Source organism: Sus scrofa, chromosome 9 (assembly GCF_054392235.1).
Source record: "Sus scrofa isolate SSC_HxYL_T2T_F1_AM1 chromosome 9, Sscrofa_HxYL_maternal_Yorkshire_Landrace_v2.0, whole genome shotgun sequence".
In the NCBI taxonomy this organism is placed as follows: Eukaryota; Metazoa; Chordata; class Mammalia; order Artiodactyla; family Suidae; genus Sus; species Sus scrofa.
In genome coordinates this window covers 11,256,444-11,281,233 of record NC_139391.1, presented here as the reverse complement: position 1 = coordinate 11,281,233, position 24,790 = coordinate 11,256,444, and the positions used below count along the sequence as shown (strand labels likewise).

Below are 24,790 nucleotides of genomic sequence, written 5' to 3'. Positions count from 1 at the left end.
GCGTCCCGAGGCTAAGCTTTGGGGGCGCTCCTCAGCAGGTCCCCAGACCGAGCCCCTCGGTGCACTTGGAGGCGCTCCCTGCCCCAGCCCAAGGGCAAAGGCAGGGAAGCCCCTGCCCGAGCTGACCCACCCACCTCCAGTTTCCGGCTGCACCAGCTCCTTGCCTGGGGAGGGGCGGAGGGAGCCAAGTTCACAGGGCGGGTCAGGGACGAGCGCGCAGCAAAGGCCGGATCTTCTGAGAGCACCCTAGGGCTTTGCGACCCTGCAACCTGCTTGGCCGCTGACAGGCGGGGAAACCGAGGCCCAGAAGCAAGTGCCCGAGGCGCGCCCTCCCCCCGCCCCGGCCCGGGCCTCACCGGCAGGACCGCGTAAGTCTTCAACGCCTGGTTCAGGCTGCGCACCAGCGCCCACTTGCCGGGCTGCTTGGCGCGCGCCTCGGCGGGGTGGCCGGGATCGCTCGGGTCGGCGGGGTCCGCGGGGTGGGCAGGGGGCTCCATGGCGCGGAGGGGCCCGGCCGCGGCTCTGGGCAGCAGCCCTTCTCAGACTCCCTAATTCACCTAATCCCGTGCGCGCCGCCAGCCGGGGAACCCTAAACCCGGCCATCTGCCGCGGGCCCATGGCAACGGCGGCTTAGGTGACGCCCGCGGGCCGGGAGAGGGGAGGGGGCGCCCGCGCTGCCCCAGGCCCCCTCCCAGCTTGGCCAGACCCCCGACACCCAGGAATGTCAGGATGCCCTCTCGGGGACCGCAGCGGGCAGCACCCAGGCACCCAGGCACGGAGCTGTGGGCCTCGGCACAAACGAGGCAGCTGGACCCTCCCCTTGAGGGCAGTTTTGGAGGAAATCAGCATGTTTTCTAGGGAAAGAAACGCGGGGATATTATGGAGAACTCAATATACTTCACGAAATTTTCAAGCTAAAGGAAAGGTGAGTCAGAGATCTTTCCAGCCCACTGACTGCCCTTGGGAAGTGAGGGCAGCTAAGTCTTGAGCTGGGAGGGGGGACTTTGGGAGGAAACCCCCCCCAGGAGTCTGCCTTGGGTCCTGCCCCTCTGAGGCCAGCCAGTGGAGGATCTCCTGCCACCCCCCCCCCCGGGGGGGGGGTTGTCCCGTGGTTCCCCAGGACAGCAAGCCACCCCTAATGGCTCAGAGCTCACCCCAGCTCACGTCTGTGCTGGGCCACCAGCCACAGTGGCCACCGTCCCATCCAGGGGTGCCCAGGCCCTGTGACCCTCCTCCTACGCCTGCTTTCTTCCCTCTCCCCACTTATCCGTAGCTTCCTCTCCTCTTTCCTCCCATTCTCTCTTCAAGGCCTCGTTTTTTTTGGCCTTGGCATGGTCTGGAATCCTGGAAGACCCAACTGTCTGTCCTAGGCAAGCAAACCACAGCGAAGCGCAGGGAAAACAGCAAAGAAGGACACAGCGATGCCTCACTGAGAACTCGGAGCTGCCCTCCGGACCGAGGCTCCCCTCTACCCAGCCCAGCCTCCACCCCCAGCCCAGCCTCGGGACCCGGGGCTCTGCCACCCAGAACACAGCTGGCTGACTGTGCCCTCTCAGGGACCCTGCTCTCAGGAGCGGGCCTTCCCCAAGCTAAGCCCAGAACAAGCACCCCAACGCCGGCTCACCCACCGAGGGGAGTCCATGGGAACAGGACCCAGACCCTCAGACCCAGGGAGGGGCTGGGGGTGGGTTTCCAGGCACCCTTCCATCCGTTGATTTAACCAGCCTTCATCAGCTCAGCCTAAAGCTTAGGAGACGCGCTCCTCAGAGCTTCCAGCCTAAGGGGTAGTCAGACCCAGACACCGATAAGGATGGTACCACCAGATAAGGGACCGAGGAGCCCTGGAGAGACAGGATAGCATAGCCACTAAGAGGTCAGACTCTGAGCCAATAGGGGTTCAATATGGATGCAGCCATGCACCTGCGATGTGCCCTCGGGCGAGTTCCTCAACCTCCATGTGCCTTTGTTTCCTCATCTTTCCAATGACAGAATAACAGGTGCTTGTCAGGATTCAACAGGGGTGTGTAACTCACTCAGGCTGGTGCCTGTTAGAGCAAATGTTGTATGAGTGATCACTCTCAGTAACCGAGAAAGTCACTGTTGTGGTGGCATCACGATTTGGGGGGGGGGGGGCGGGGGCAGGCATGAGGGAGGAGAGTGTTCCAGAAGAGGGGACGGCAAAGCAAAGAGAAGCAGAGGTAAGAAGGAAGGATGGTAAGACAGGTCTGGGGCATGGAGAGCGGCCCCCTCAGCAAGACCCAGCAAAGTCCTGAGAGCCTGATCTGGCCTGACTCAGACCCGGGGCTCAATCCCCTATACCCAGGCCACCCCTGCCATGAAGCCTGGTAGTCGTCCCCCTCCCTGCAGGTGGCTGCACATCGGGTCTGGGAAGCAGGTCTCATGCCTCTGGGACCCACGCTGGCATCCTATTAGAGTCTCTCCCAGGGCCAAGGCTCCCTGCTCCCCAATCCTTGTCTCTGGCCGCCTGGCCACAGAGGCTAGGGCCTCCCACCTTGGCTTATGCTGGGTGCTCTGCCAGGAATGCTCCACCCCCACGCTCTTCCCTGCCCCCACCCAGCCACCAAGCCTCCACTTGGCCAGGGGCCCCCTGGTCCCCATACCTCACCACCTTCATTTCTTTACTCCCTCTGTCGCTGGGGCTGCTCTCACCCCCGCCACAGGACCACCTGGTCCAGTTCTGGCCACTCGCTTTACCTATGAGGAGACTGGTTCAGAGGAGGCAAAGGATCCTACGCAAGGATATACTGCAAGTTGGGACAGAAAAGCTTTCAGGAAATAACTACGCCAACTGTCAGCAGCAAGGGACATCAGTGGAGTAGAAAAATCTGCCAGGAACCTATTTCTCTACAGACACGCCAAAAATTGTCAGAATCAACTTTACTGGAAATCTAGAAAACATGCAAAGGTTTATAGTAACCATCCGAACATATAATGAAGAGACAGGTGACGGGAGTCCAGCGGAGAGCATTGTCGTACTCCAGCCCACCTGTCTCCTCCCATCTCCCACCTTGAGGACGGCAGCCTGAATCCCTGGTGTGAGTTACTGGGGTCAGAGGGAGCAGAACAGGCCTTGTTATCAAAGAATTGTGGTTGTTTTATCCTCTCCGGGGGTTTCCTGAAGGATTTATGCAAAGGGGAGTTCCTATTGTGACTCAGCAACAACGAAACTGACTAGTATCCATGAGCATGTGGGTTTGATCCCTGGCCTTGCTCAGGGGCTTAAGATCCAGCATTGCTGTGAACTGTGGTGTAGGTCACAGACGCAGTTCAGATCCCACATTGCTGTGGCTGTGGTATAGACCAGTAGCTACAGCTCCAATGGGACCTCTAGCCTGGGAACTCCCATGTGCCACGGTGCAGCCCTAAAAAATAAAGGAATAATGCAAAGGGCTTGTCTATATTCCCTAACTAGGAGCTCTCCCAGGGAGAAGTAGCTATGGAGGGCATTGGTCAAAAACACCCAAAGGCATGTTGCTGCCTGTGGAAAAAGCACCACTTGGAGAAAACTGTAGATACTCCAAAAAGCCTGCAGGAAAAATAGGGGAATGAGATGCTTTGGGGGAAAAGGGCTTTGAAAAGTCCTGCACATGCTGGCGAATCTAGAAATGTTGGACGAATGTTCAGAAAGGCACGAGAAGACCCTAAGCACTCACTTTGACGGATTTCAAGCTCCGGGTGGGCAGGAAGCGAAGGCTAATGCAGAGCCACACATGGCCAGATGAGCAGCGACGTCATGCCTTAACTCATATGCACAGAATCCAATACACAAAGATTGAGACTGGTGTGTGTTTGGCCTTTTTTTTTTTTTTTTTGGCTCCAGGTGTTTTAGAGTCTTCAGTGACCACACAAAACAACGAACATAGTCTTCGTACAAATAGTTTAGAGAAGTCACTAAACAAAACTGCAGTTCACAGCAAACAGCAACAACAAACCCCAGGGAGGGAAGAATCTGCCTTTCCGAGCTACCACGCTAGAATAATCAAAATGTCCAGTTTTCAACAACAACAAAATGATGAGACTTGCAACGACATAAGAAAATGCCCACTCACAAGAAAAAAAAAGAAATTAATAGAAATTTTCCCTAAGGAAGCCCAGACACTGGACTTCATAAAGACACTAATCAACTGTTTTAGGTATGCTCAAAGAACTGAGAGAAACCAGAACATCTTGCCAAGTCGAGAATAGCAATAAGTAGGCAGGAATTATAAAAAGGAGCCAAATAGGACTTCTGGAGTTGAAAAGTACAATAACTGATATGACAAATTCACTAGAGGGCTCAACAGCAGATTTGAATGGGCAGAAAGAATAATCAACAAACCTGAACATAGCTTCTTTGAGATTATCCCATCCTAGGCAGAGAAAGAAAAAAAGATTAAGAAGAGTGCACAATGGTTAACGAATCTGACTAGGAACCATGAGGTTGTGGGTTCGATCCCTGCCCTTGCTCAGTGGGTTAAGGATCCGGCGTTGCTGTAGGTCGCAGAGGCGGCTCGGAACCCACATTGCTGTGGCTCTGGTGTAGGCCGGTGGCTACAGCTCCAATTCGACCCCTAGCCTGGAAACCTCCATATGCTGCCGGAAGCAGCACTAGAAAAGGCAAAAAGACCAAAAAAAAAAAAAAAAAATTAAGAAGAGTGAGCGGAGACTAAGAAACCTATGGGACATCATCAAATGGATCAACATATGAACAATGGGAATCCCAGAAGAGGAGGAGAGGAGAAAGGCGGAAAGAATATTTGAAGAAATAACGACCCCAAGCTCCCCAAACTTGGTGAAAGATATGAATCTATATGTCCAAAAATCTCAATAAATTCCAGGTAGGATAAACTTAACAGCAACGACACAAAATCCTCAGGGTTCCTGTTCTGGCACAATGGGATTGCCAGGATGCGGGATCTGTCCCCAGCCCGGCACAGTGGGTTAAAAAGGTCTGATGCCATCACGGCTGTAGCAAAGGTCGCACCTGCAGCTCAGATCCGATCCCTGGCCTGGGAACTCCATAGGCTGCCCCCCAAAAATCCTCACGGAGACACAGTATAATCAAACTATCAAAAGACAACGAGAATCTTAAAAGCAGTGAGAGAGAAGTAACTTGTCATATCCCAAGGATCATCAATGCAATTAATTGCCAATTTCTCATCAGAAACCCACAGAAGCCAGAAGAGGAGGATGAAATACGCAAAGTGCCAAAAGGAAACAACCACTTTTTAGACATGAATTCTCCATGTGGCAAAAAATATCCTTCAGAAGTGAACGAGAAGCTAAGACATTCCCAGGTAAAAAACAAACAAACAACAACAACAACAAGAAACCTGAGGGAGTCTGTAGCTAGTGGACCTGCTCTACAAGAAATGCCAAAAGTAATCTTTGAGGCTGGAAGGAAATGGCACGAGACAGTACGTATCTCAAAGCCAGACCAAAAAAATAAACAACGCTGGTAGAGTAATTACAAAAGTACATATAAAATCCAGCTGTATTGTTATTTTTGGTTTATAACGCCTCTTTTTTTTTTCCTATGTGATTTAAAAGACAAATGCATAAAACAATCATTACAAATTTATGTTCATGGGCGCATGGTGTATAAAGATATAATTTCTGACAATGACACCATAAAGGGAGAGGGATAGAGCTATGTAGGAGCAGGGGTTTTATGTATTTTTAATTGTTTATTTATTTATTTATTTAGTCTTTTTAGGGCCACACCCACAGCATATGGAGGTACTCAAGCTAGGGGTCGAATCAGAGCTTCAGCTGCTGGCCTACACCACAGTCACAGCAACACGGGATCCGAGCTGTGTCTGTGACCTACACCACAGCTCACAGCAATACTGGATCCTTAACCAACTAAGCGAGGCCAGGGATCAAACCTGTGTCCTCATGGTTCCTAGTCGGATTCGTTAACCACTGCACCACGATGGGAACTTCAGGAGCTGGGTTTTTGAATACTATTGAAGCTAAGATGGTATTAACTCCCACTAGACTGTTATAAATGTAAGAGGTTAATTGTAAACCCCAGAGTAACCATTAGGAAAACACACACACACACAGATGTGGGAAGGGAATCAAAGCAGTACAGTGGGGGAAAAAATCAAACACAAAAAAGAAGTCATCAGAAGAATTGAAAGGGGAAAAGATGACAATTAGAAAAAATAGCCTCACAACTTAGAATAGATTTACAAGGAGATCCTGCTGAATAGCATTGAGAACTATGTCTAGATACTCATGTTGCAACAGAAGAAAGGGTGGGGGGAAAACTGTAATTGTAATGTATACATGTAAGGATAACCCGACCCCCTTGCTGTACAGTGGGAAAATAAAAATAAAAAGAAAAGAAAAGAAAAAATAGCCAAATGTCAAAGTAAATCTTTAAGTGGAAATGAATTAAATGCTCCAGTTCAAGGTCTAGACTCACAGAATAGGATTAAAAAAAAAAACAAACACGTGATCCAACTCCATGCTATCTAAAGACTCCCTTTAGATCCAAAACCACAAACAGGTTGAGAGTGAAGGGATAGAAAAATATATTCTGTGCAAACAGTAACCAAAAAAGATCTGGGGCAGCTCTGCTAATATCAGACAAAATGGACTTTAAGTTAAAAATTGTTACAACAGACAAAGAAGAACTTTATATTTTAATAAAAAGAGTCAATCTGTTATCAACGTCCGCAAAATCTATCCTCAAACTTCACTCTGATCCATGAGTCTGGGCAAAGTACATCCAGTCCCTACATTGGCCTCACCAGGAACCAGAAATCATATCTTACTGAAGCACAGCAGCCTTCTCTGAGGTCCTGAAAGCAGTGGGTCCCGTGCAGCACAGACCTTGCATTCTCACAAGCACAGCTAGCCTTGCAACTGGGGCAAGCCCCTCCTCCTGAGCCTGCAGACCCCTCTCTGCGTGTGAGAGGCTCCCACGACAGCCTCAGAGCCTTCCCCAGGTACCCCAGCCAGAGCAGAAGCCTCCCCCAAGCCCAGGCTCCCTGCCACCCTAATTCCACCCCCAAGACTCCCACCATTCCAGTTCCACCCATGGGTGCCCTTGGAGTGTTCTGGAGCTGCCTCCCCTTTTGGTCTGGAAACTCCTCCAGGACAGGGAGCAGTCCTTTGTGCCCGTCCTGGTACAGAGAAGGACCTGAGTGCCACTTGGCTGGGTGAGTGAGTGAGAACGTGGCTGGAGGGAGTGGCTTCTGGGACACTGGGAACTTTCGGGCACTGCCACCCCACTCCCCAAACCATCAGTATAACGGATCTGCCCAGACCAGCACAGGGCCCCTAGGAAAGAGCCCACGTTCTGCACATGCCACCCAGCAGAGGAAGTCTGCCCTCATCCCCTGAGCCCTGTACCTGCTTCTTGTGCCTCGCCCCTGTGCCCTGCACAGTAGCGCCCTCCCAAGCTCTCCTCTCCCCACGTGCTGCCACCCACCCCAGCTCACCAGCGTGGCTCCCTCTCCTGTCTGGACTTGCCCTAGCTCCTGTCTAAATTACCCTGTCTGGGCTTCAGTCTCACCTGCAATATCTACAATATCTGATCCCTACCTCACAGCTTAGGGCAATAAAATGAGATCCTATACAGGGAGGGCCTGGCACACAGCAGGACCCGTGTGGAAGCTACTCCTGAAGAATTTGAACCGTCCACAAATAAATAAAAATGTTCCACGCGTGAAGACATTTGCATGCTTAGCCCATGTGTTTTCTGTGCCTGGTACCCCGTGGGGCTCAGAAAGCCTGGGTGACGGATGCGTGGAGGGACCGAGGGAGGGAACGGGTGAGCATCTGACGCTGCTCTGTCCCTCACTGGGACACTCTGCACACGGGGAGAAATCGTCATATCTCTGAGGTCTCTGCAAAGACTTGATCCCAAATAAATATGTAGCCAAAATAAAGTGAAAGAAAGGAATGGGAAACGCCCACACGCGGGAAGACCATGAGCGGGATTTTAACAGTCCTCACGGCACTGAACCTGTACTGAGCCATGTCTAGCGCTGGGCTGAACGTCAAGTCCGCGTTATGACATTTAAACATCCCTCTGACAGGCGTCATGCCAACCCCAGCCCCCTGGACCAAATGAGGGTGAAATCACAGCCATGCGCTCATTCAGCACGGAGCCCCATCTCTGAACGGGCTGGCACCAGGGCTGAGGAGGCCGTGGGGAGCAGGAGGAAGGCTGACCCCCATTTCGGGGCTCCCCAGGGGGCCCCAGGAGGGCAGAAAAGAGTTAGCAGACGCTAACGTGGCCAGAGCAGGGAGGGGTCCCACACGGAGCAGGGGATTCCGTGAGGCCTTAGAAGTCAGCCAGGAAAAGCAGGACAAAGTGACCCAGGGAGACAGACGGCCCTTCGGGACAGGGGAGGGGTGATGGGAGGAGGAGGAGAGGGGGGAGGCGGACCGGGGAGGAAGTTGAGAAGATGCACTTTGACAGAACCCCTCGAGGCATTGTATCTTCACAACCATGGTCCCGGGAAAGGAGGGTTTTTAATCCTCATTTTACTAGTGAATTTTCTTTCTTTTTTAGGGCCATACCCGCAGTATATGGAGGTTCCCAGGCTAGGGATCTAACTGGAGCTGCATCTGCCAGCCTACACCACAGCCAGAGCCACAAGGGATCCGAGCCGCGTCTGCAACCTACACCACAGCTCACGGCAACGCCGGATCCTTAATGCACTGAGCAAGGCCAGGGATTGAACCTGCAACCTCATGGATACTAGTCCGGTTTGTAAGTGCTGAGCCACGACAGGAACTCCTATCCTCATTTTACAGGTAAGGAAACTGAGGCTCAGGAAGGCCGAACGCCCCCCAAACCCTGCTTACTCGTCAATAGCAAAGCCCAAGACGAGCCAAGGGGTGCAGGTGCTGCCTGGGGAGCTGCACCGCTGGCTGGCTCCCCAGGGCTGGGACCTTTTTCAGGACCAAAGAAGTAACGGAAATGCGCTTTCTGTGTGAGGGGTGCACAGAACTGGGTTCCGCTGCAGACACCTGCTCCCAGCAGAGGCTGCCAGCAGGTGAGGTGAGCCAGCAGGTCAGGGAGAGCAGACGGTGAGTTTCCTGAGGGAAAATGCCCTTGGGGGCTAGGGTGGCCCAGGCCCTCCATCTGGAGTCTGCAATTGTCCCCATCCACCCAGCCCTGCAGGTGGCCCAGGTCAGAAGACCGTATATCCAGATCCTGCCCTGATGCTCACATACTCACCGCCCCCCACACCCACATACACACACAGCGGGCATGCAGCTGCAGACAGGGCTGCCCGTTGGCCCCACATGGTCCTGAGGACATGAAGCCTCTGGTCAAGCCCCCACAACACACACCCCCATTAGCCCAAGGGTCTGATGTCAGGCCGACCTGGCTCAGGGCCCACATTCCTGGCTCTGGAGACGGGAGCTCATTAGAGCCTCAGGCTGATCACGGGGAAGGGCTGAAGGTCAGGGCCGTCGTGGCCCTGGGAAAGAAGGGGGCTGGATGACTCTGCGGGAGGCAGCCTCTCTGCTCCTTCCCCATGTACCACCCCCACCCCCGGGGCTCCAGCTCCCGCCACGTCACCCCCCCTCCCCACTCACTGCTCCCCAGGCAGCCTCAAGGCCCTTCCTGGTCTGGCCTCAGTAGACTTGCCACCTTCCTACATTTGGGCCTTTGCACATGCTGTTCCACTGCCTGGAATACCCAGGGACTCAGAGACGTATGTGAATAAATAATTTCTAACCAGTGGGGTGAGTGCCGTGAGAAAGGGGGGCCCCAACAGACTCATCAGAGGGAACAATTCTAGACCAGGCCTGAGAGAGTCAGGCAAAGTTTCACACACCTGGGTTTTGAAGGAGAGATAGGAGTTCTCCAGAAGAAAGACTGGGGAGGGTATCCTACAACTAAGAATATGGATACGAGAATATGGGATGGGGCAGGATGAGCCATCCTGGCATAGAAAGATGAAGGCCTGTGGGGTACAGGGAACACTCACCTGCTGAAGAATCACCATTGTCCTTTGTCAAATGCTCCTGCTGCCCCCCTGGCCAGATGCAGTGCTGTGGGGAAAAAGACCATCTCAAGCCTCCGAGCAGGCCAGCCAGCCCTGGCAGCGCTGAGCCCGGCCGCGGTCACCCGGGCTCCGAAGCCCCAGCCCCTCCTCCTCTCAGGAACCCTCCTGGCTTCTCTCCCTCTGGCCACAGCCCAACCTGCGTGACCTGAGCCTCCTCCGCTTCCACCAGCTCCACTGCCCAGAGCAGCTGAGCTCTTTTTTTTTTTTAACCACTGTTATGCGGAGATTCCCAAAGGGCTCCTAAGAAGCAGCAAGTCCAACCCCTTCCCCTGGACATATGGGCAAAGAGGCCCAGAGAGGGACCAAGAGTTACCAAAGGTCACACAGCAGGGCAAATTCAGAACTAGGACTTGGTCCCCGGCCACCCAGCTCAGGGCTGCCCCAGGAGTGGGGGTGACAGGGACAGCCTGGCCCAAGAGGGTCAGGCTAAGCATGACCTGCTCGTGACAGGGCATGCCTAAAATCCTTCGAGAGCACCCCCTGCCCTCAGGATGGGGGCTCTAACCCCACCCCCAGCCCAGCCCTACACGCCTCTCCATCTTGCCTCTCCACTTTCTTCTATCCCACCGCTTCTCTTGGGCCATCCCCAGTGTTCACTCTTCCTGAAACAGGTCTTCTCACACCCCTTGGCCTTGGATACACTGGCCCCTCTACCTGGAATTCTGACGAATAAATTCCCACCTCTGCTTCATACTCAGTTCAGACGGCACCTCCTCCAGGAAGCCTTCCCGGACCATCCCCAGGCTGCCAAAAGCCCTGATGTTTCCCTCTATCCAGCCCTAACGGTATGCAGCTGTTGTCTAATCAGGGTCCATCCGCACCTCTGCCCCCAAAGTCAGGCAGTTGATAGAGGGCAGGGTTGGGGCTCAGCCGTCACCTCACATGGCACAGGGCCAGGACCAGAAATGGCTCAGGAAGGACTTGGGGGATGCGGTATGGTGCTCAAAGCCCCCTCCAGCCCACAGGCCCTGGCGCCAGGCCCCCCTGGCCCCCTACCCGCCTCCCAGGATAAGCATCAATATTTCACAAGGTCCATTCAGAGGCACTGGGGCATTTGATCCTCTGCCCATGACACTGGGCCTGACACCTGAGCCCTGACCCCCCACCCTGGGGCTCCGGGATTCAGCGGGCACATGGTCCTCCCGGAGACCTGCATCCAGCCTGGGAGCCTGGCTGGGAAGGGACTTCTACAAGGGTCAGCGGGCAGCTGCCGCGAGGAGCTATGTCTGAAGATGATGCCCAGCTGTGGCTGGCGTCCCGCGCCCCGTGAGCCACGAGAGCTGCAGGCAGAACCAGGGCCTTCGGGGTTTGGAAGCCTGGAAAGGGACATAGAATTTAAAGGCTGTTTGTAAGGAAAAAGCCATATGATAGACATTATTTTTCTAATCCCTGTTCAAGTTCATTGCTTTTCAAAGTGACAGCAGGGAACAGGGGTCTGTATTTCCATTTCGATTTAACCTCATCCCCACAATGGCCGGGGCTCAGGGGCCTTCATTTCCCATTTCACAGACGGAAAATTTGAGGCACAGAGAAAGGAAGTGACTCATCGAAGGAGAAAGAGAAAAAAAAAAAAAATGAGTGTCTGAGAAAGACCTAGGGAGACAGAGAGACAGGGACAGAGGACTCTCGGCCACCCCTCAGCATGTCTGCCCCCGTCCCAGCTCTGGCCAGAGATGGCAGGGCGCCCAGGAGCAAGTGGCTGTGGGGGCAGTGGCTCCAGGGCGGCCTGTGCCCATGACCCCCCCCCCGAAGTCCAGCAAACCCTTCTCCCTGTGCCCAGGACAGCGGGCAGCCCCTCCTTACCTGGGTCCCAGCTGCTCACCAGCCTGGCTGCAGCTGCCACCTGCACGGAGGGGCCAGGAAGCTGGGGGGGGGGTCTGGGACAATCAGCACACACGAGTCCCCCCTTCTTCTGTGCTGCTCCGTGGCTTTGCTCCTGGCTGGGGGGGGGCCTCTGGGTCTTTGGTTTTTCACTGTGGGACTCTCTCTCTCTCTCTGTCTCCCTCTCTCTCCTGCCCAGCGCAGCTATCTGGCCGGCACTGCTGCCCTCTCAACCCCACTCCAGAGCCTTCTCCCAGGAGGCGGAGCCGGAGGGCCCTCCAAGGTCTGGGTGCCGTGACATCAGCAGGGGAGGCGGGCTTGCTGCCCGGGGCCCTGGCAAAGCACTGGCTGCCCAGCGGGGAGGCGGGGGCCCTGGGGGCTTTCTCAGCTGTGCTGCTGACTCTCGTGGGATTGGCACCAGCCCACGCATCCCGGCCTCAGCTGCCTCCTATCATTGGCAGTAACATTACCTGACTCTCACCTGAGCAGGAAACCTCGTTCTGATCCTGATTGGTCACAGATTTGCTGAGTCTTGGCCCCCGTGTGCCCTCTGCCAAGCCCGTTTCCTTCTCTGTCTGAGACTCTGAGAGCAAAGACCAGGCAGGGCAGGAGGTAGCAAGCATTCCAGCCCTTCCTCCCCCGTCCTTGTGCACACACAGCCCTTGCCCCAGACGGCTTCCGAGGGCGCCTTCACATCACATCACCTGGAGCTCATCACCTCGCCGCTGCCCCTCAGCTCGCTCTGGGCAGGTGCAGGTGGGGGGCGGGGGTGTCTCTAACCATTTCTTGTTTTTTGTGGGTTTTTTTTTTTTTCTTGGTCTTTGGTCTTTTTAGGGCCACATCTGCGGTACATGGAGGGTCCCAGGCCAGGGCTCAAATCGGAGCTACAGCTGCCTACCTACAACCACAGCTCACTGCAACACCGGATCTTTAACCCACGGAACGAGGCTAGAGTTCCAACCCGTGTCCTCATGGATACTAGTTGGATTCGTTAACCTCTGAGCCATGATGGGAACTCCTCTCTAATCATTTCTCAGACCAGCTGACCAGGAGCAGCCCGGCATGTGCCAGGGGCCCGTGCCAACTGAGGTGGAAAATGCGATTTTGTGTGTGTGGTATAAATGCTTTTTTGTATTCTGCAGAGTTTATTGCATAGTTTTAAAGTGACTAATACAAGACATTTTACATGTCCCAAAGTTTAGTCTTTATATGTAGTAGTTTCCTAAATATGATGCATATATATATTTTTTTTTAATTGTAAGAAAATGTGGTTTTAAAGTAGGGAGGGGGTAAACAAGGAAGAGTAAACAAAATGTTCATTTTGAGCGTCAGCGAAGATAGTGACATCACGGGCGCCCTGCTGAGCCCTGGCCCTCACCCGCCCTGGCAGCTGCCCCAGCCCTGGCCATCCAGGCCTCTCCAGGGCGGCTTTGGCCCCGGGTGGAGGGAGACGCTCTGTGGGATTCTCTGTAACTGGGATGTGCCTGCTGGGAAGGTGCCACCTGGCTGCCACCCAAAGGATGGGGTGGGGGGCCCAGGGAGGGACCCAGGCATGGCCCAACCGCACCACTTCCTGGCACAGCTGCCTGATGGCGCCCCCTGGAGATCAAAGCTGAGCCTGCAGCCTCTGCCTGCAGCAGCAGGTAGAAAGTCAAGGTACTGCTTCTGCCCGAGCTGGGGCTCCCTCTGACCTGACAGTCCTGACCCCGGACGACCCCTGGCTGCTGGGGTGTGCTTGGCCGGGTGCCCGTGGCAGGAGGTGCTCCTGAACACCTTGGCCAGTCCCGTCTCCACGGACACTTGGGACCTAGCATCCCTCTAATCGTCTCTTGCTCAGCCTCCCAGACCAGGCAGGCAAGTGGTGTCAGCCTTAGGCGGATGGGAAAACGGAGACCCAGAGAGGAACAGACATGGGGCCCCAGGCAGAACGCAGGTCTGTGCTGAGGGATGGCCGGGAGCGGGCACAGGCTTCGCACCAGATGCCGCACAGCTGCAATGACTCAGCACCCACCGGGCATGGGCAAGATGCCAAGGCGGGCACGTCAGCCACAATGTCCTCTTAGTCTTATGGGGAATCTAGACTTGGTCTTCAACCACTCGTTCCTCCCTTACTCACCACCCCCAACGCACGGTCCACTCCACCTCCCAAATCTGGTTTCTCCTCACCGCTGCCCGTGGCTTCCTGGCTCGAGCTGCCAACATCTTCCCCTCAAAAGCCTCCACTCCAATCCCCCCACAAGCCCGTCTCCTCCTCGGCCACCCTCCATGCCACAGCTGGGGCAGGGAGAGGCTTGGGGAACACCTGTACCCCCAGGCCACCCAACCACTAAATCTCTGCACGTCCCCTCCACTGGTCTGCAGAGCACCCCAGCAAGGCTCTGTGCTGTTTCCCCTCGGAGCCTGGGACGGGACTTGGGACAAGGCCACCGATGGGACAGATGAATGATCTCTACGATGTCGGCACACTGTCCCCTCAGGCAGGCAGTGGGGTTCAGCCTCAGCTCTAACTCCCTCACCTGGCTCTCTGACCAAACAACAGTCACCCAGGCCTGGGAAATATTCCCTTCACTGTCCCTTACCCTCAAGGGACAGAGAGACACAGAAGACCTTTCTGGAAGAGCGGTAACATTTATTCTGAGAACAAACAGGTCTCCAGTCCCCTGACCCTGCCCTTGACCCCAAGGGGAGTGAAGCCCAGGTTGGGGTGGTGTGGACCGGGGGTCCCACCCATCTCCAAAAGCAGCCCTGAGCCCCCCTGTCACCCCGTGGGCTGGAGGGTGCACCTGCTGAAGAGAGCGGCTGCCCTCCCCACATGCCCACCAGTCCCAGCCTGAAAGAGCTCCGGTCTCACCCGCCCAGTCCCCAGGGGACGGGGTTCTCCCACAGCCAGGAGCCAGCCTGGCCCACCCAGAGGGACGGGAAGCAAAGACAGGGCTGCCCAACCAGTTCTGTTTGAGACAGGGGTTGGGGAAGGGGTACCGTGCCCAGCCTCCGGGCCAAAGCCCACACAGATCTGCCAGTTGGTCCTGCTTTACCCGCCTAGCCCCATGGACGTGGCTGAGCAAACACCTGTGTGGCAGGTGGCCCCAGAGGCCCCAGGCTGGTTATCCTGCCCTCGTCCCTCCACCCGACTTGGGAATCAAGGACAGCGAGCCGTGGAGATTACATGACTGTGGATAGTGTGCGCGCACAGAGACACGCGGAGAAAGGGGACTGATTTGCCCTTATTCGGCGCTCGGTAGTAAGAGTGCTGACAAATGAGAATCCTTGGCCCCACTTTGCAGAAGGGGGAAATCGAGGCACAGGAGGTTTAGGCGACTTGCTCCTGGTCACACAGAGAGTCCAGCCCTAGGCCTGAGTTCTCGAGGGGAAATCCCAGCTTCTCAAGAAGGACTCTTCTTGTCTCCCTTGTCACTCATTTCCAGGCCCCTCCCGTGACCAGGGAGGTCAGGAGCACAGGAGCAGACGACCCAGAGGGAGGAGGCAAAGGCGAGGATCCAGCACAGCCCGCCAGGACGCGGCACCAAAGAGCCAGATCTGGAGCCGAAAAGCCAGGTTCCCCGACGGAATTCCCATCCTTGAACCAACTGGACTTTTTCATCTGTATCCCCTGCTCTGGAGCCCAAGGACGCAGAGGAGACCCAAGGCCCGTCACGGCACCCACGCTGTCCAAGAACCCAGTCGGTCTGAACCCCCTGCCCCCATCAGCGGCAGACCTCCGCGGAGAAAGTCCGGCCACCCCCACGTCCCGCCCCAAGCAGAAGCAAAATAAAATCAGAGGATTACAGGAACCAGAGTTTAAGAAGAAAAAAGGGTTCAGGCTTTCGGTTTTCCTTTAAAAACCCCTGGTTAAAATCGAGACGTAAAACACAAAGAATATAAAACGTTGAGGACCGAAAGGGGCATTTTGGTCCCGGCAGCGAGGGCTGTCGCCCCCTCGGCTGTGTGTGGGAGGATGTTGGCGGAGGGGGGTCTCTGGTCAGGGGATGGACTTACCACCTCCTGCCGAGCCCGATGTGTGACCTGATCCCAGGGGGCCTGAGACCACCACCCAGAGCCCCTTTTCCCAGGAAAAGCCCGGGTCTGGCAGCAGAGGGGCCTTCCCCTCGGGTCCCCACACCCCCCTCCGGTCCCCACGGCCCCCTCCACCTGCCCGGCCCACGACACCGGACACACGCCTTCCCGCATCAGGGCAGTGGAAGCAGGACACCCTTCTGCCACCTCTCCAGGGACCCTAAACCAGAGGCTGGGGATGAAACCGGAGGCTGGATGGAGAAGGCGGCTGCAGCTTGTCTGGGCGTCTGTCTGCCTCTGAGAGGACCTGAGAGCAGAGGCGAGGCCCAGGACAGACACCGGGTCTCCCAGCGCTGCGGGAGGGGCCTGGCTCCACTTGGGGGCTCACAGCAGCGCTTCCCCACTCGGCAAACCCCCTTTGAATCACTAAGTGATGTGCAGGCGAGCGGATGGGATTAGAGCAAGAACAGCTACCCAAACTCCGGCCTGCGTGGGAACCCAAGAGCCCCTTCAACCAGATGTAAGTGACAGAGAAAGCAAGTCTGGGACACTGGGGCAGGCCTGGGACACGAGGGGCAAGAGTGGACCTTGGGATGTGGCAGTTTGTGTGTAAACAAGTGACATCTTGGCACTCCGTTGGCAGAGAGCAGGGCCTCAGGAAAATGCTTTCAACGGATAGAGTCCCTTAGCCATGGTGGCAGTTGGGGCAGGGGGGCTACTTTAAATCTCAGGCAAGAAGACTCCTCTATGAGAAGGGAATGCTTTAGGGTCCTCGGGATACTGAGGCCCAGAGAGGGGCAGAGACCTCCCAAGGTCACACAGCAAGTCAGTGGAAAAGCTGGGGGAAGGACCCCAGTGTCCTGGTTCCCAGGCTAGTCCCTGGCCTGGTTGGGGACATGCAGATGACGGTGAGAACTGTGGGGGCAGGTAAGGGGCAGGGATCAGACGGCCGTGAGGGAGGCACTGCTGAGGATGCACACAGCCACGGTGCCCGGCAGGTCGCTGGGCTGCTGGCTGCTGCGGTCTCGGAGGTGGAGGGTGTGCAGGGCCTGGAGGTCGTCCGGGTTGGCCTTCAGGTGCACTTGACCCAGGAACTCGTCCTTCAGGACTCGGTGGTTCCAGATCTGGGGGGAGACAGAGGATCTTTGGGGACCAGCTCCAAGACCAGAAGTATGGGTCTGGGGGGCTGCAGGCGGGAGTGGCAAAGCCTCGAATGCCCTTCCTGCAGCACAAGCTGGGCTGAGGAGAAGGAGCCCTGCAGTGCCTGTCTCGCCATAGACCTTGGCCAAGGCCATGTCCTTTCTGGAGCCTCGGGCTTCCTCCCATGTGTCAAAGGTTCCTTCCGTGTGTACAATTAAGACTGTCATTACTACTATTTTATTTACTTATTTATTTTTGTCTTTTGTCTTCTGAGGGCTGCATCCACGGCATATGGAGGTTCCCAGGCTAGGGGTCCAGAGCTGTAGTCGCCAGCCTACGCCAGAGCCACAGCCATGCCACATCCAAGCCGCGTCTGCGACCTACACCACAGCTCACGGCAGCACCAGATCCTTAACCCACTGAGCGAGGCCAGGGATCGAACCCGCAACCTCATGGTTCCCAATCAGATTCATTTCCGCAGCACCACGATGGGAACTCCAAGACTGAAATTATTAGCTCTGCTGGTGACCTTGGACAAGTGACACACCCCCACCCTGGTTTCCCCATCTTTGACCTGAACATTGGATCAACAGCCCCTAAAGGTCCTTCCAACCCCAACATCTATGGTCCTGTGATTTGATCTGTTGGGAGCCAGTGTCAAGAAAACTTGGAAACCCTAAGTTCCTGGCCTGGCTCAGCGGTTAACAAATCCAACTAGGAACCATGAGGCTGCGGGTTCGATCTCTGGCCTTGCTCAGTGGGTTAAGGATCCGGCGTTGCCGTGAGCTGTGGTGTAGGTCACAGACGTGGCTTGGATCTGGCGTTGCTGTGGCTGTGGTATAGGCCAGCAGCTACAATTCCAATTAGACCCCTAGCCTGCGAACCTCTATAGGCTGCAGGTATGGCCCTAGGAAAGACAAAAGAGAAAAAAAAGAAAGAAAGAAAGAAAACTTGGAAACCCTACAGCAGCTCCCCCAGGGTACCCGAGCATTTGTTTACAGATGGTTTCTCGCCTGGAGAGATGCTGGCTTGGGCCCTGGGGACACAGGGCTTCCTGCCAATGAGCTCAGACTTGGGACCGCCTTGGCCTGAGAGAGGCAGGAAGCGCATGCCCAGGCCCCGGGCTTTCTGAGCCCCGCTCTCGGGCCACACCGCCCGACCACCCACCACCTCGGTGGGGCTGTTCCAGGTGGACTCACCTACACTGGAAGTTAAGGAAAAACTCCCCAGGCTCTGGGGCAAGGTCAGCAGAGATGACCGCTGTCCCTGGCCAGGAGACTGACCCTCCAGTGTCCCACAGTCACTCTAGCTAATCCAGCTCGCCCGTCCTCCAGAGGGGACCCTAGGGCACCGGGAAGAGCAGGCAAGACGATTCCCAAAGCCACACCCCGTTAGGTACAGAGTCAGGAGCTGACCCCAGTGTTTCTGGGTCCCTGCCAAAGACCCTCCGTGCGGGGCCCTGCCCCTCCGGGTGGGGAGGCATCGCGCCCCTCCGGGACCCCAGCAGGTGGCCTCACCTGGACCGTGATGGGCTGGCTCGGCTTCTTGCGATAGAAGACACCCTTCACGTCGTACTCAGGCGTCGAGGTGCCTCTCCGCACGGCCGAGCGCACCTTGTCCCCCTCACACTTGATGATCACGTAAGAGTCAGCCCCTGGAGAGGACGAGCAGGCAGTGGGGTGAGGGGCTGGGGCAGGGCCCGGGTGAGACAGGTGTCTGGGAGCCGAGCTCTCCCCAGAGCAGAAGCAGGGGCTCACGCATTCGGGAGAAAGGAGACCACAGCCTGACCAACTTTCGAACTTCCAGAACGAGAGGAGGCACAGTCATCCCTGGCCTCCGACCTCCACCCACGCCAGTCCCCCTGTCAGAGCACCTTCCCCGACTTCCCTTCATCCGGCTTCATGCCTTAATACCTCCCAGCCTGGAGAAAGCCCGCCCCTTCCAGGAAGCCTTCCCCCCACCCCCACCCCCCACCCCGACCCCTGCTTCCTGTCCCTGTGTCTGACTGTCCCGCCACACCGGAAGCTGACCAAAGGCAGGAGGCTGAGCCTGTGCTGCTCTGCACGCCCAGCTTCCCCCCAGGGCCGGCCTGGTGTGCACACTTGCTGCGGGAGAGCAGGAGAGCTCCGGGGCTGGGGAGGAACGCGGAGACCTCCCGGGGAGGAGGCATGGGGCTTCAGGTAAGCTCACCTGTTGGGGAGTCCTTGAGACCAGTGGCCCTCAGGACATGCACCTGGGTGACCTGCTGGGGGTAGCCGCACAGGGAGCTCCAGCAGGAGCGGGGGGGCTCATCCAGGCGCAGCTCCCTGGTGCAGGCAGAGGAGAAAGGGGCGGTGATGGAGAGGGGCCCGGAGGACGGAGGGCGAGGGGATTCCAGAAGGGTGGGGTGGGGGGAGGAGCAGCGTTTAGTGCAAAGGAGCCCTCGGGCACGTCCTGCTCCTCCATCCCTACCCACCCGAGGTGCCCCTCCTCCCCCAGGGGAAAGGCATGTCCTGAGCACTGCTGGGTGCCAGGCCTCCACTGGACGTTACAGGTCTGACCCCTCATCCTCTCAAAGCCCTGGGAGCTGGTGACAACTGTTCTGCCTGTTTTACAGACCAGGAAGCATCAGGCTCACTGGGGAAGGGGCTGCCCACACAGCGCAGACTGGAGAACCCAGGCCCACTGATTCTACGGGCTGCCTCCCTGGTCTGGGAAGTGGGCAGGGGGCACCGACTCTGCGCTGCCCCCTGAGGTGGGAGGGCAGCGTGGGATGTCCAGGTCTGCACCACAGCAGGGATGGGCATGGTTCCCGGGTTCACCCACCCCGGCTCTACCACTGGGTGCAGGAGCTTAGAAGCCGCCCCCGGGAGTTCCCATTGTGGCACAGCAGAAACGAAGCCAGCTAACATCCTTGAGGATGCAGGTTCAAATTCCTGAACTCACCCAGTGGGTCGGGGGTCTAGCATTGCCATGAGCTGTGGTGCAGGTCACAGACAAGGCTTGGATCTGGCATGGCTGTGGCTGGCAGCCTAGGCTGTCAGGGGCAGCTCAGTTTCGACCCCTAGCCTGGGAACTTCCATGTGCGGGGGGTGCAGCCCTAAAAAGCTGAAAGAAAAAGGAGCCACCCCCAATTCTCATCTGTAAAAAGGAGGAGTCAGGCCACCGGCCGGGGATTCGGAAAGAGCCAAAGAGATGAGTGAAAGCGTCTTTGTAAACTGTGAAGTGCGGTGCCGGTGCCAGCCCAGGAGGCTGGAGACCCCCGTGCCACGTCTTGGGCGGACCCTGAACATCCCTGGGCTGCGGACTGCGCCTCAGCCTGGTGTGGCCCTGGGTCCTGCCCACCCCGGCCCCCACCGACCCCCACGCACCGGCAGTCGGAGGGCACGTCGGTGAAGACTCGGAGCAGGAACTCGCCCGTGTGGCCCGGCTCGAAGGTGGTGGGGATGATGACGTAGCGGCCCTCGGGCTGCTCCGTGCGCAGGAAGACGCTGCGGGAGTTGATGTAGATGGAGCTGGCGGCCCTGTGCTGCAGGCTGTGCATGCGGTACTGGCGGTTCTCCTCCACCTGCGGGGGCGGGGGCGCCGGGTCACACAGCCCCCAGCCCACCCCCACCCACACCCCCAACACCTGCCCCTCGCTGCCCGGAAGAGGCAAAGATGGAGTCCTGCCGCGTAGCACAGGGAACTACACCCAATCACTTGGGATGGACCGTGGAAGAGGATAACGTGAGAAAAAGAATGGAAATGTATGTTTAAGTGGGTCACTTTGCTGTCGGCAGAAACGGACAGAACGTTGTAAATCACCTATAATAAAACAAATTTTAAAACATGAACGGAGTTCCCGTCATGGCGCAGCGAAAACGAATCCGACGAGTATCCATGAGGAGGCAGGTTTGACCCCTAGCCTCGCTCAGTGGGTTAAGGATCCAGCATTGCTGTGAATTGTGGTGTAGGTCGCAGACACGGCTCAGATCCCGAGTTGCTGTGGCTGTGGTGTAGGCTGGTAGCTGTAGCTCCGATTCGACCCAAGCCTGGGAACTTCCATATGCTGCGGTTGTCGCCCTAAAAAGCAAAAAAAAAAAAAAAAAAGACAAAAGACAAACGTAGCTGAGCGTCGTCTGCCTGGGACTGGCGGGGAGGGAGATGCGTGTGATTGGGTGGTGGCGGCTAAAGGATGTGGGGTTTCTTTTGGGGGGAGATGAAAATGCCCTAAAATTGATTGTGGTGACAGCTGCACAAGTCCACGAACACACTTTAAATGAGTGAGCCGTCTGTACATGAAAAATATCTCATGAAGCTGTTGGGGGGTGGCAGTGGGATGCCCCCCGGGGACCATGTCCGTGGGGGGGACATGCCCAAGTCACAGCATGTGTCCCTGGAGTGACACTGCCAGCTACCAGGACGTGCTGGACAATTCCTGGAACAAGTGCCATGATCAGCCGCAGTCAGGTCAGCGAAGGTCACGACATGTGCCAGTCACGCCGTCAGCACAACGGATGTCCCTACACACGGATGTGGACAAACTGCCATAACACGAGCCAATGCGTCAAAGGCCATGGGCCCAGCACATGCACGTGGTTTCACCAGGTTCTCGGTGTCTGGCAGGGACGTGGTGTCCAGCTATGCTGAGTGTCACCAAGCACGAGGCATCACAACACACAGAAGGCCTCAGGGCCCAGGCCAGGGCAGCAGCCACTGGGAAGCCCGCCTGGCTCTGCCCAGGACGCCTCTACCCCGTGCCCGGCGAGGCCACCAACTCAGTCAGGGGACCGAGCCCTGAGGAAGGGAGCAGCAGGGGTCCCCTCAGAGCCCGGCCTCGACCTCCAGCTAACCTCCCCTGCCCCGTCCAAATAGCTCATGAGTCTGGGGCAGGAAGAATCGGGCTGAGAGCTGCTGTGAGGCCAATGCAAGGCAGGGGGGGCCCATGTCACAGCACGCCCGTGGCATCGGCCACTGTGGCCAGGGTGGCAGGGGTGATGGTGGAAACCAAAGTGTTCCAGAGTGTTCTTCCCAGGCCCAGGTCGTCCAAACTCTCCCCCTCCGGAGCCCGGGTCCCAGCTGGCCTCACCTTGTAGATGTCGAAGCCAATGGCCAGATTTTCACCCTTGCCATCCCGGCGCGTGGACTGTTTGGGCCGCTGCTGGATGCAGATCAGCACCTCATCTTCTGGCTTCTTGACATCAAAGATGTACTGCAGGTGCGGCAGGGAAAGAGGGACGATGCAGTGAGGCCAGGACAAAGACGGGCGCGCTGGCTCCCATTGCTCGGCCCAGACCCAGGTCGCAGCTCCGCTTGTGAGCTTGGCCAAGCCCCATCACCTCGCTGAGCCTCCGCCCTTCATCCGTGAGATGGGCCAACATCCGGGGCAGATGATGGACGCTCAGCTCCAAGCCTGCGTGCAGCCGGGGCTCAATGAATGCGCACCAGGCATGAGGACTAGGCAGGTGCCAGGGCCACGGCTGAGGAGGCTGTAGAGGGGGAGGTGCCCTGGGGAGCCAGTCTGGGAAGGTACCCCAGAAGGAGCAGCACCGCGTATAAAAAGAAGGGGTTTGAGCCCCTAGATCAGCCTCGAAACAAAATGTCCCTGTAAGCTTGTCAGGACGCTGCCTAGTCCTCAGTTTCCTCATTTCTACTATCTGCAGGTGACTTTGTGAGGCCCGGGGGCGGGGGTACATGACTGCCCAGACGTGCCCACCCAACCCCACTGCACAACGCATGCGCGAGGCCCACAGAGGCACCAGGAGGTACCCGACGTCCTGCAGGAGTCAGCGCCAGGTGAGCGGCGAGGGCCCCAGCTGCTCGAGTCCCCAAGGGTGCCCACCTGCGGGTTCTGGAAAAAGGTGTTCTTATGGTTGATGCAGCCCCCGCTGCGGTTCTGCAGCGGGTCCTCGTGCCGCGTCCAGGCGCCCCGCAGCCGGGCCTCCTCCCACGTCTTGTGGATGCTCAGGTAAGACGTGTTGAGCAGCCGGCACTTGATGATGTCGGTGAAGTAGCGGCACACGTCCTCGAAGGTCATCCTGGGCGTGCGGGCCACGGGGCTGAGCCGGCGTCCCCACCCCCACCCCTCGCCCCCCCCACCCCTCGCCCCACCGGCTCTGAAGCTCCGCCCACACAGCAGCGAGCTTGGACATGGCGTGGCACAGATCCTGCCTGTCCCTTATGCCACCGTCTCCTGATCTGTAAAATGAGGATGAATCTAACCACAGCTGCCTATCTCGCAGTCAGCGTAGGAATGAAGCAATGCAACAAAAGCACGTGGCACAACTTCTGACACACAGGAGTGGGCAAAGGCTGGCTGTTACAATTCTTAATAGTATTAGTAAGTAACGTGTACAGCCCTCTTCAGTGTATAAAGCATCCATTCTGGGCCAAGGCTAGTGGTGAGAACCTCTTGGTAGGTGGAGCTGCAGCGGCCAGAAGGCTGTCACATCTCCAGGAGCCTGGGGAGGTGGGGAGCGCCCACCACCTTCAAGGGGCACGAATCTGAGAGCATACGCACATGTATACATCCAGCGGAAGGTACATGAGAAAGGCCTTAGGAAGAGTTTTCCCGATGAGTTTTCTACTGCTGCGGGGTTTTTATTTTTTTGGTGGGTTTTTGTTTGTTTGTTTGTTTGTTTGTCTTTGAGGGCTGCACCTGCAGCATATGGAGGTTCCCAGGCTAGGGGTCCAATTGGAGCTGTAGCCGCCAGCCTACACCACAGCCACAGTAATGCGGGATCTGAGCTGCATCTGCGACCTACAGCTCACAGCAGCAATGCCACGTCCTTAACCCACTGCGCAAGGCCAGGGATCGAACCCCTGTCATCATGAATACTAGTCAGGTTCGTTAACAGCTGAGCCACGACGAGAATTCCTATGGTGGTGTTTTAACTTGACTGACCCCTGAGCCAGACTGGCTCCCCTGAGGGGACCTCACTGGGGTGCCAGGAGCACTGCCACCTGCCTCTGCCTGTCCGCATGGAGACTACTGCCTGCCCTTCCAGGAAGAGGCTCGGTCTCCGAATCAAGTGTCCTACTGAAGAAAGACCCTGGGCCCGGCACGCAGTCAGGACTGAATGCAGAAGTGAGTGAACGACTGCAGGAATCGTGATCAGGCTCTTGAGGCAAGGCGGTGGCCGTCTCCCCAGCTCACCCCACCACGGACCCCCTCCCGGTGCCCCTGCCTCCCTGAACACACGCTTCCCTAACCCAAGGGTCCCCTCTGGCCTCTGGGCTGGGTCTCTGTCCCTGCCTGCTCAGGGCTCCTCTTCCCTACCTGCTGTTGGCACCAGGCTGCCAGCATGCCCTCTGCCCTCTGGTCAATTCCCCATGTGCTGGTACCCTAGCCTACTGGCCGAGGGCTCGGCTTGGGTGCCAGAGCAGCCCAGGGTCCCCTGAGGTGGGCCGGGCGCTACAGGGATGAAAAGGTCCCTTCCTGCCCAATTTACTTTACAAAAGAAGAAACAGGCATAGAGATGTCGCTGGTGGGGCACTGGCGAGAGCCCTGTCCCCTGCCTCCCCATTCGATGCTCCCTCCCTGGCACACAGGAGGCTCTCACGCAGCCCCCGACACCCGCCCGGGGCAAGAGCACACGCACCAGAACTCGCCGTCATCCTGCACCGTCACGCCCATCTTCTCCCGCTCACTCTTGCTCACTTTCTGCCACTCCTCTGAGCTGGGATGTGAGCACAGGGGGAGGAAAAAGGGAGACGTGTAAGAGGAAGGACCCCATCAGGGCCACCCTGGCAAGGGACAGCTGGCACGAAGGACAGCTCGGCACCGGGCCTCCATCAGTATGGCTGTAACT

General features: G+C 57.1%; 2 protein-coding genes across 24 annotated transcripts in view; both read right to left on the bottom strand.

The window, feature by feature from the left end:
- The window catches only part of MYO7A (myosin VIIA), an 89,694-nt gene extending 77,575 nt beyond the window's left edge, over positions 1–12,119 (bottom strand). For 10 of the 18 annotated variants that reach the window (XM_084974599.1, XM_084974607.1, XM_084974600.1 and 7 more), the window contains exons 1-2: positions 11,847–12,119; positions 9,966–10,029 (exon numbers count right to left, since the gene is read on the bottom strand). In XM_084974599.1, coding sequence (XP_084830725.1) covers positions 9,966–9,983 — 18 coding nt within the window. In that variant the 5' untranslated portion in view covers positions 9,984–10,029; positions 11,847–12,119. 18 annotated transcript variants of the gene reach the window in all.
- A 2,353-nt stretch (positions 12,120–14,472) lies between these two features.
- CAPN5 (calpain 5) overlaps positions 14,473–24,790 on the bottom strand; it is a 62,546-nt gene continuing 52,228 nt past the window's right edge. For all 6 annotated transcript variants that reach the window (XM_084975322.1, XM_084975324.1, XM_084975321.1 and 3 more), the window contains 7 exons: positions 24,581–24,658; positions 22,822–23,017; positions 22,069–22,191; positions 20,369–20,565; positions 19,209–19,324; positions 18,536–18,672; positions 14,473–17,002 (listed from right to left, as the gene is read on the bottom strand). In XM_084975322.1, coding sequence (XP_084831448.1) covers positions 16,820–17,002; positions 18,536–18,672; positions 19,209–19,324; positions 20,369–20,565; positions 22,069–22,191; positions 22,822–23,017; positions 24,581–24,658 — 1,030 coding nt within the window. In that variant the 3' untranslated portion in view covers positions 14,473–16,819. The remainder of the gene's footprint in view (positions 17,003–18,535; positions 18,673–19,208; positions 19,325–20,368; positions 20,566–22,068; positions 22,192–22,821; positions 23,018–24,580; positions 24,659–24,790) is intronic.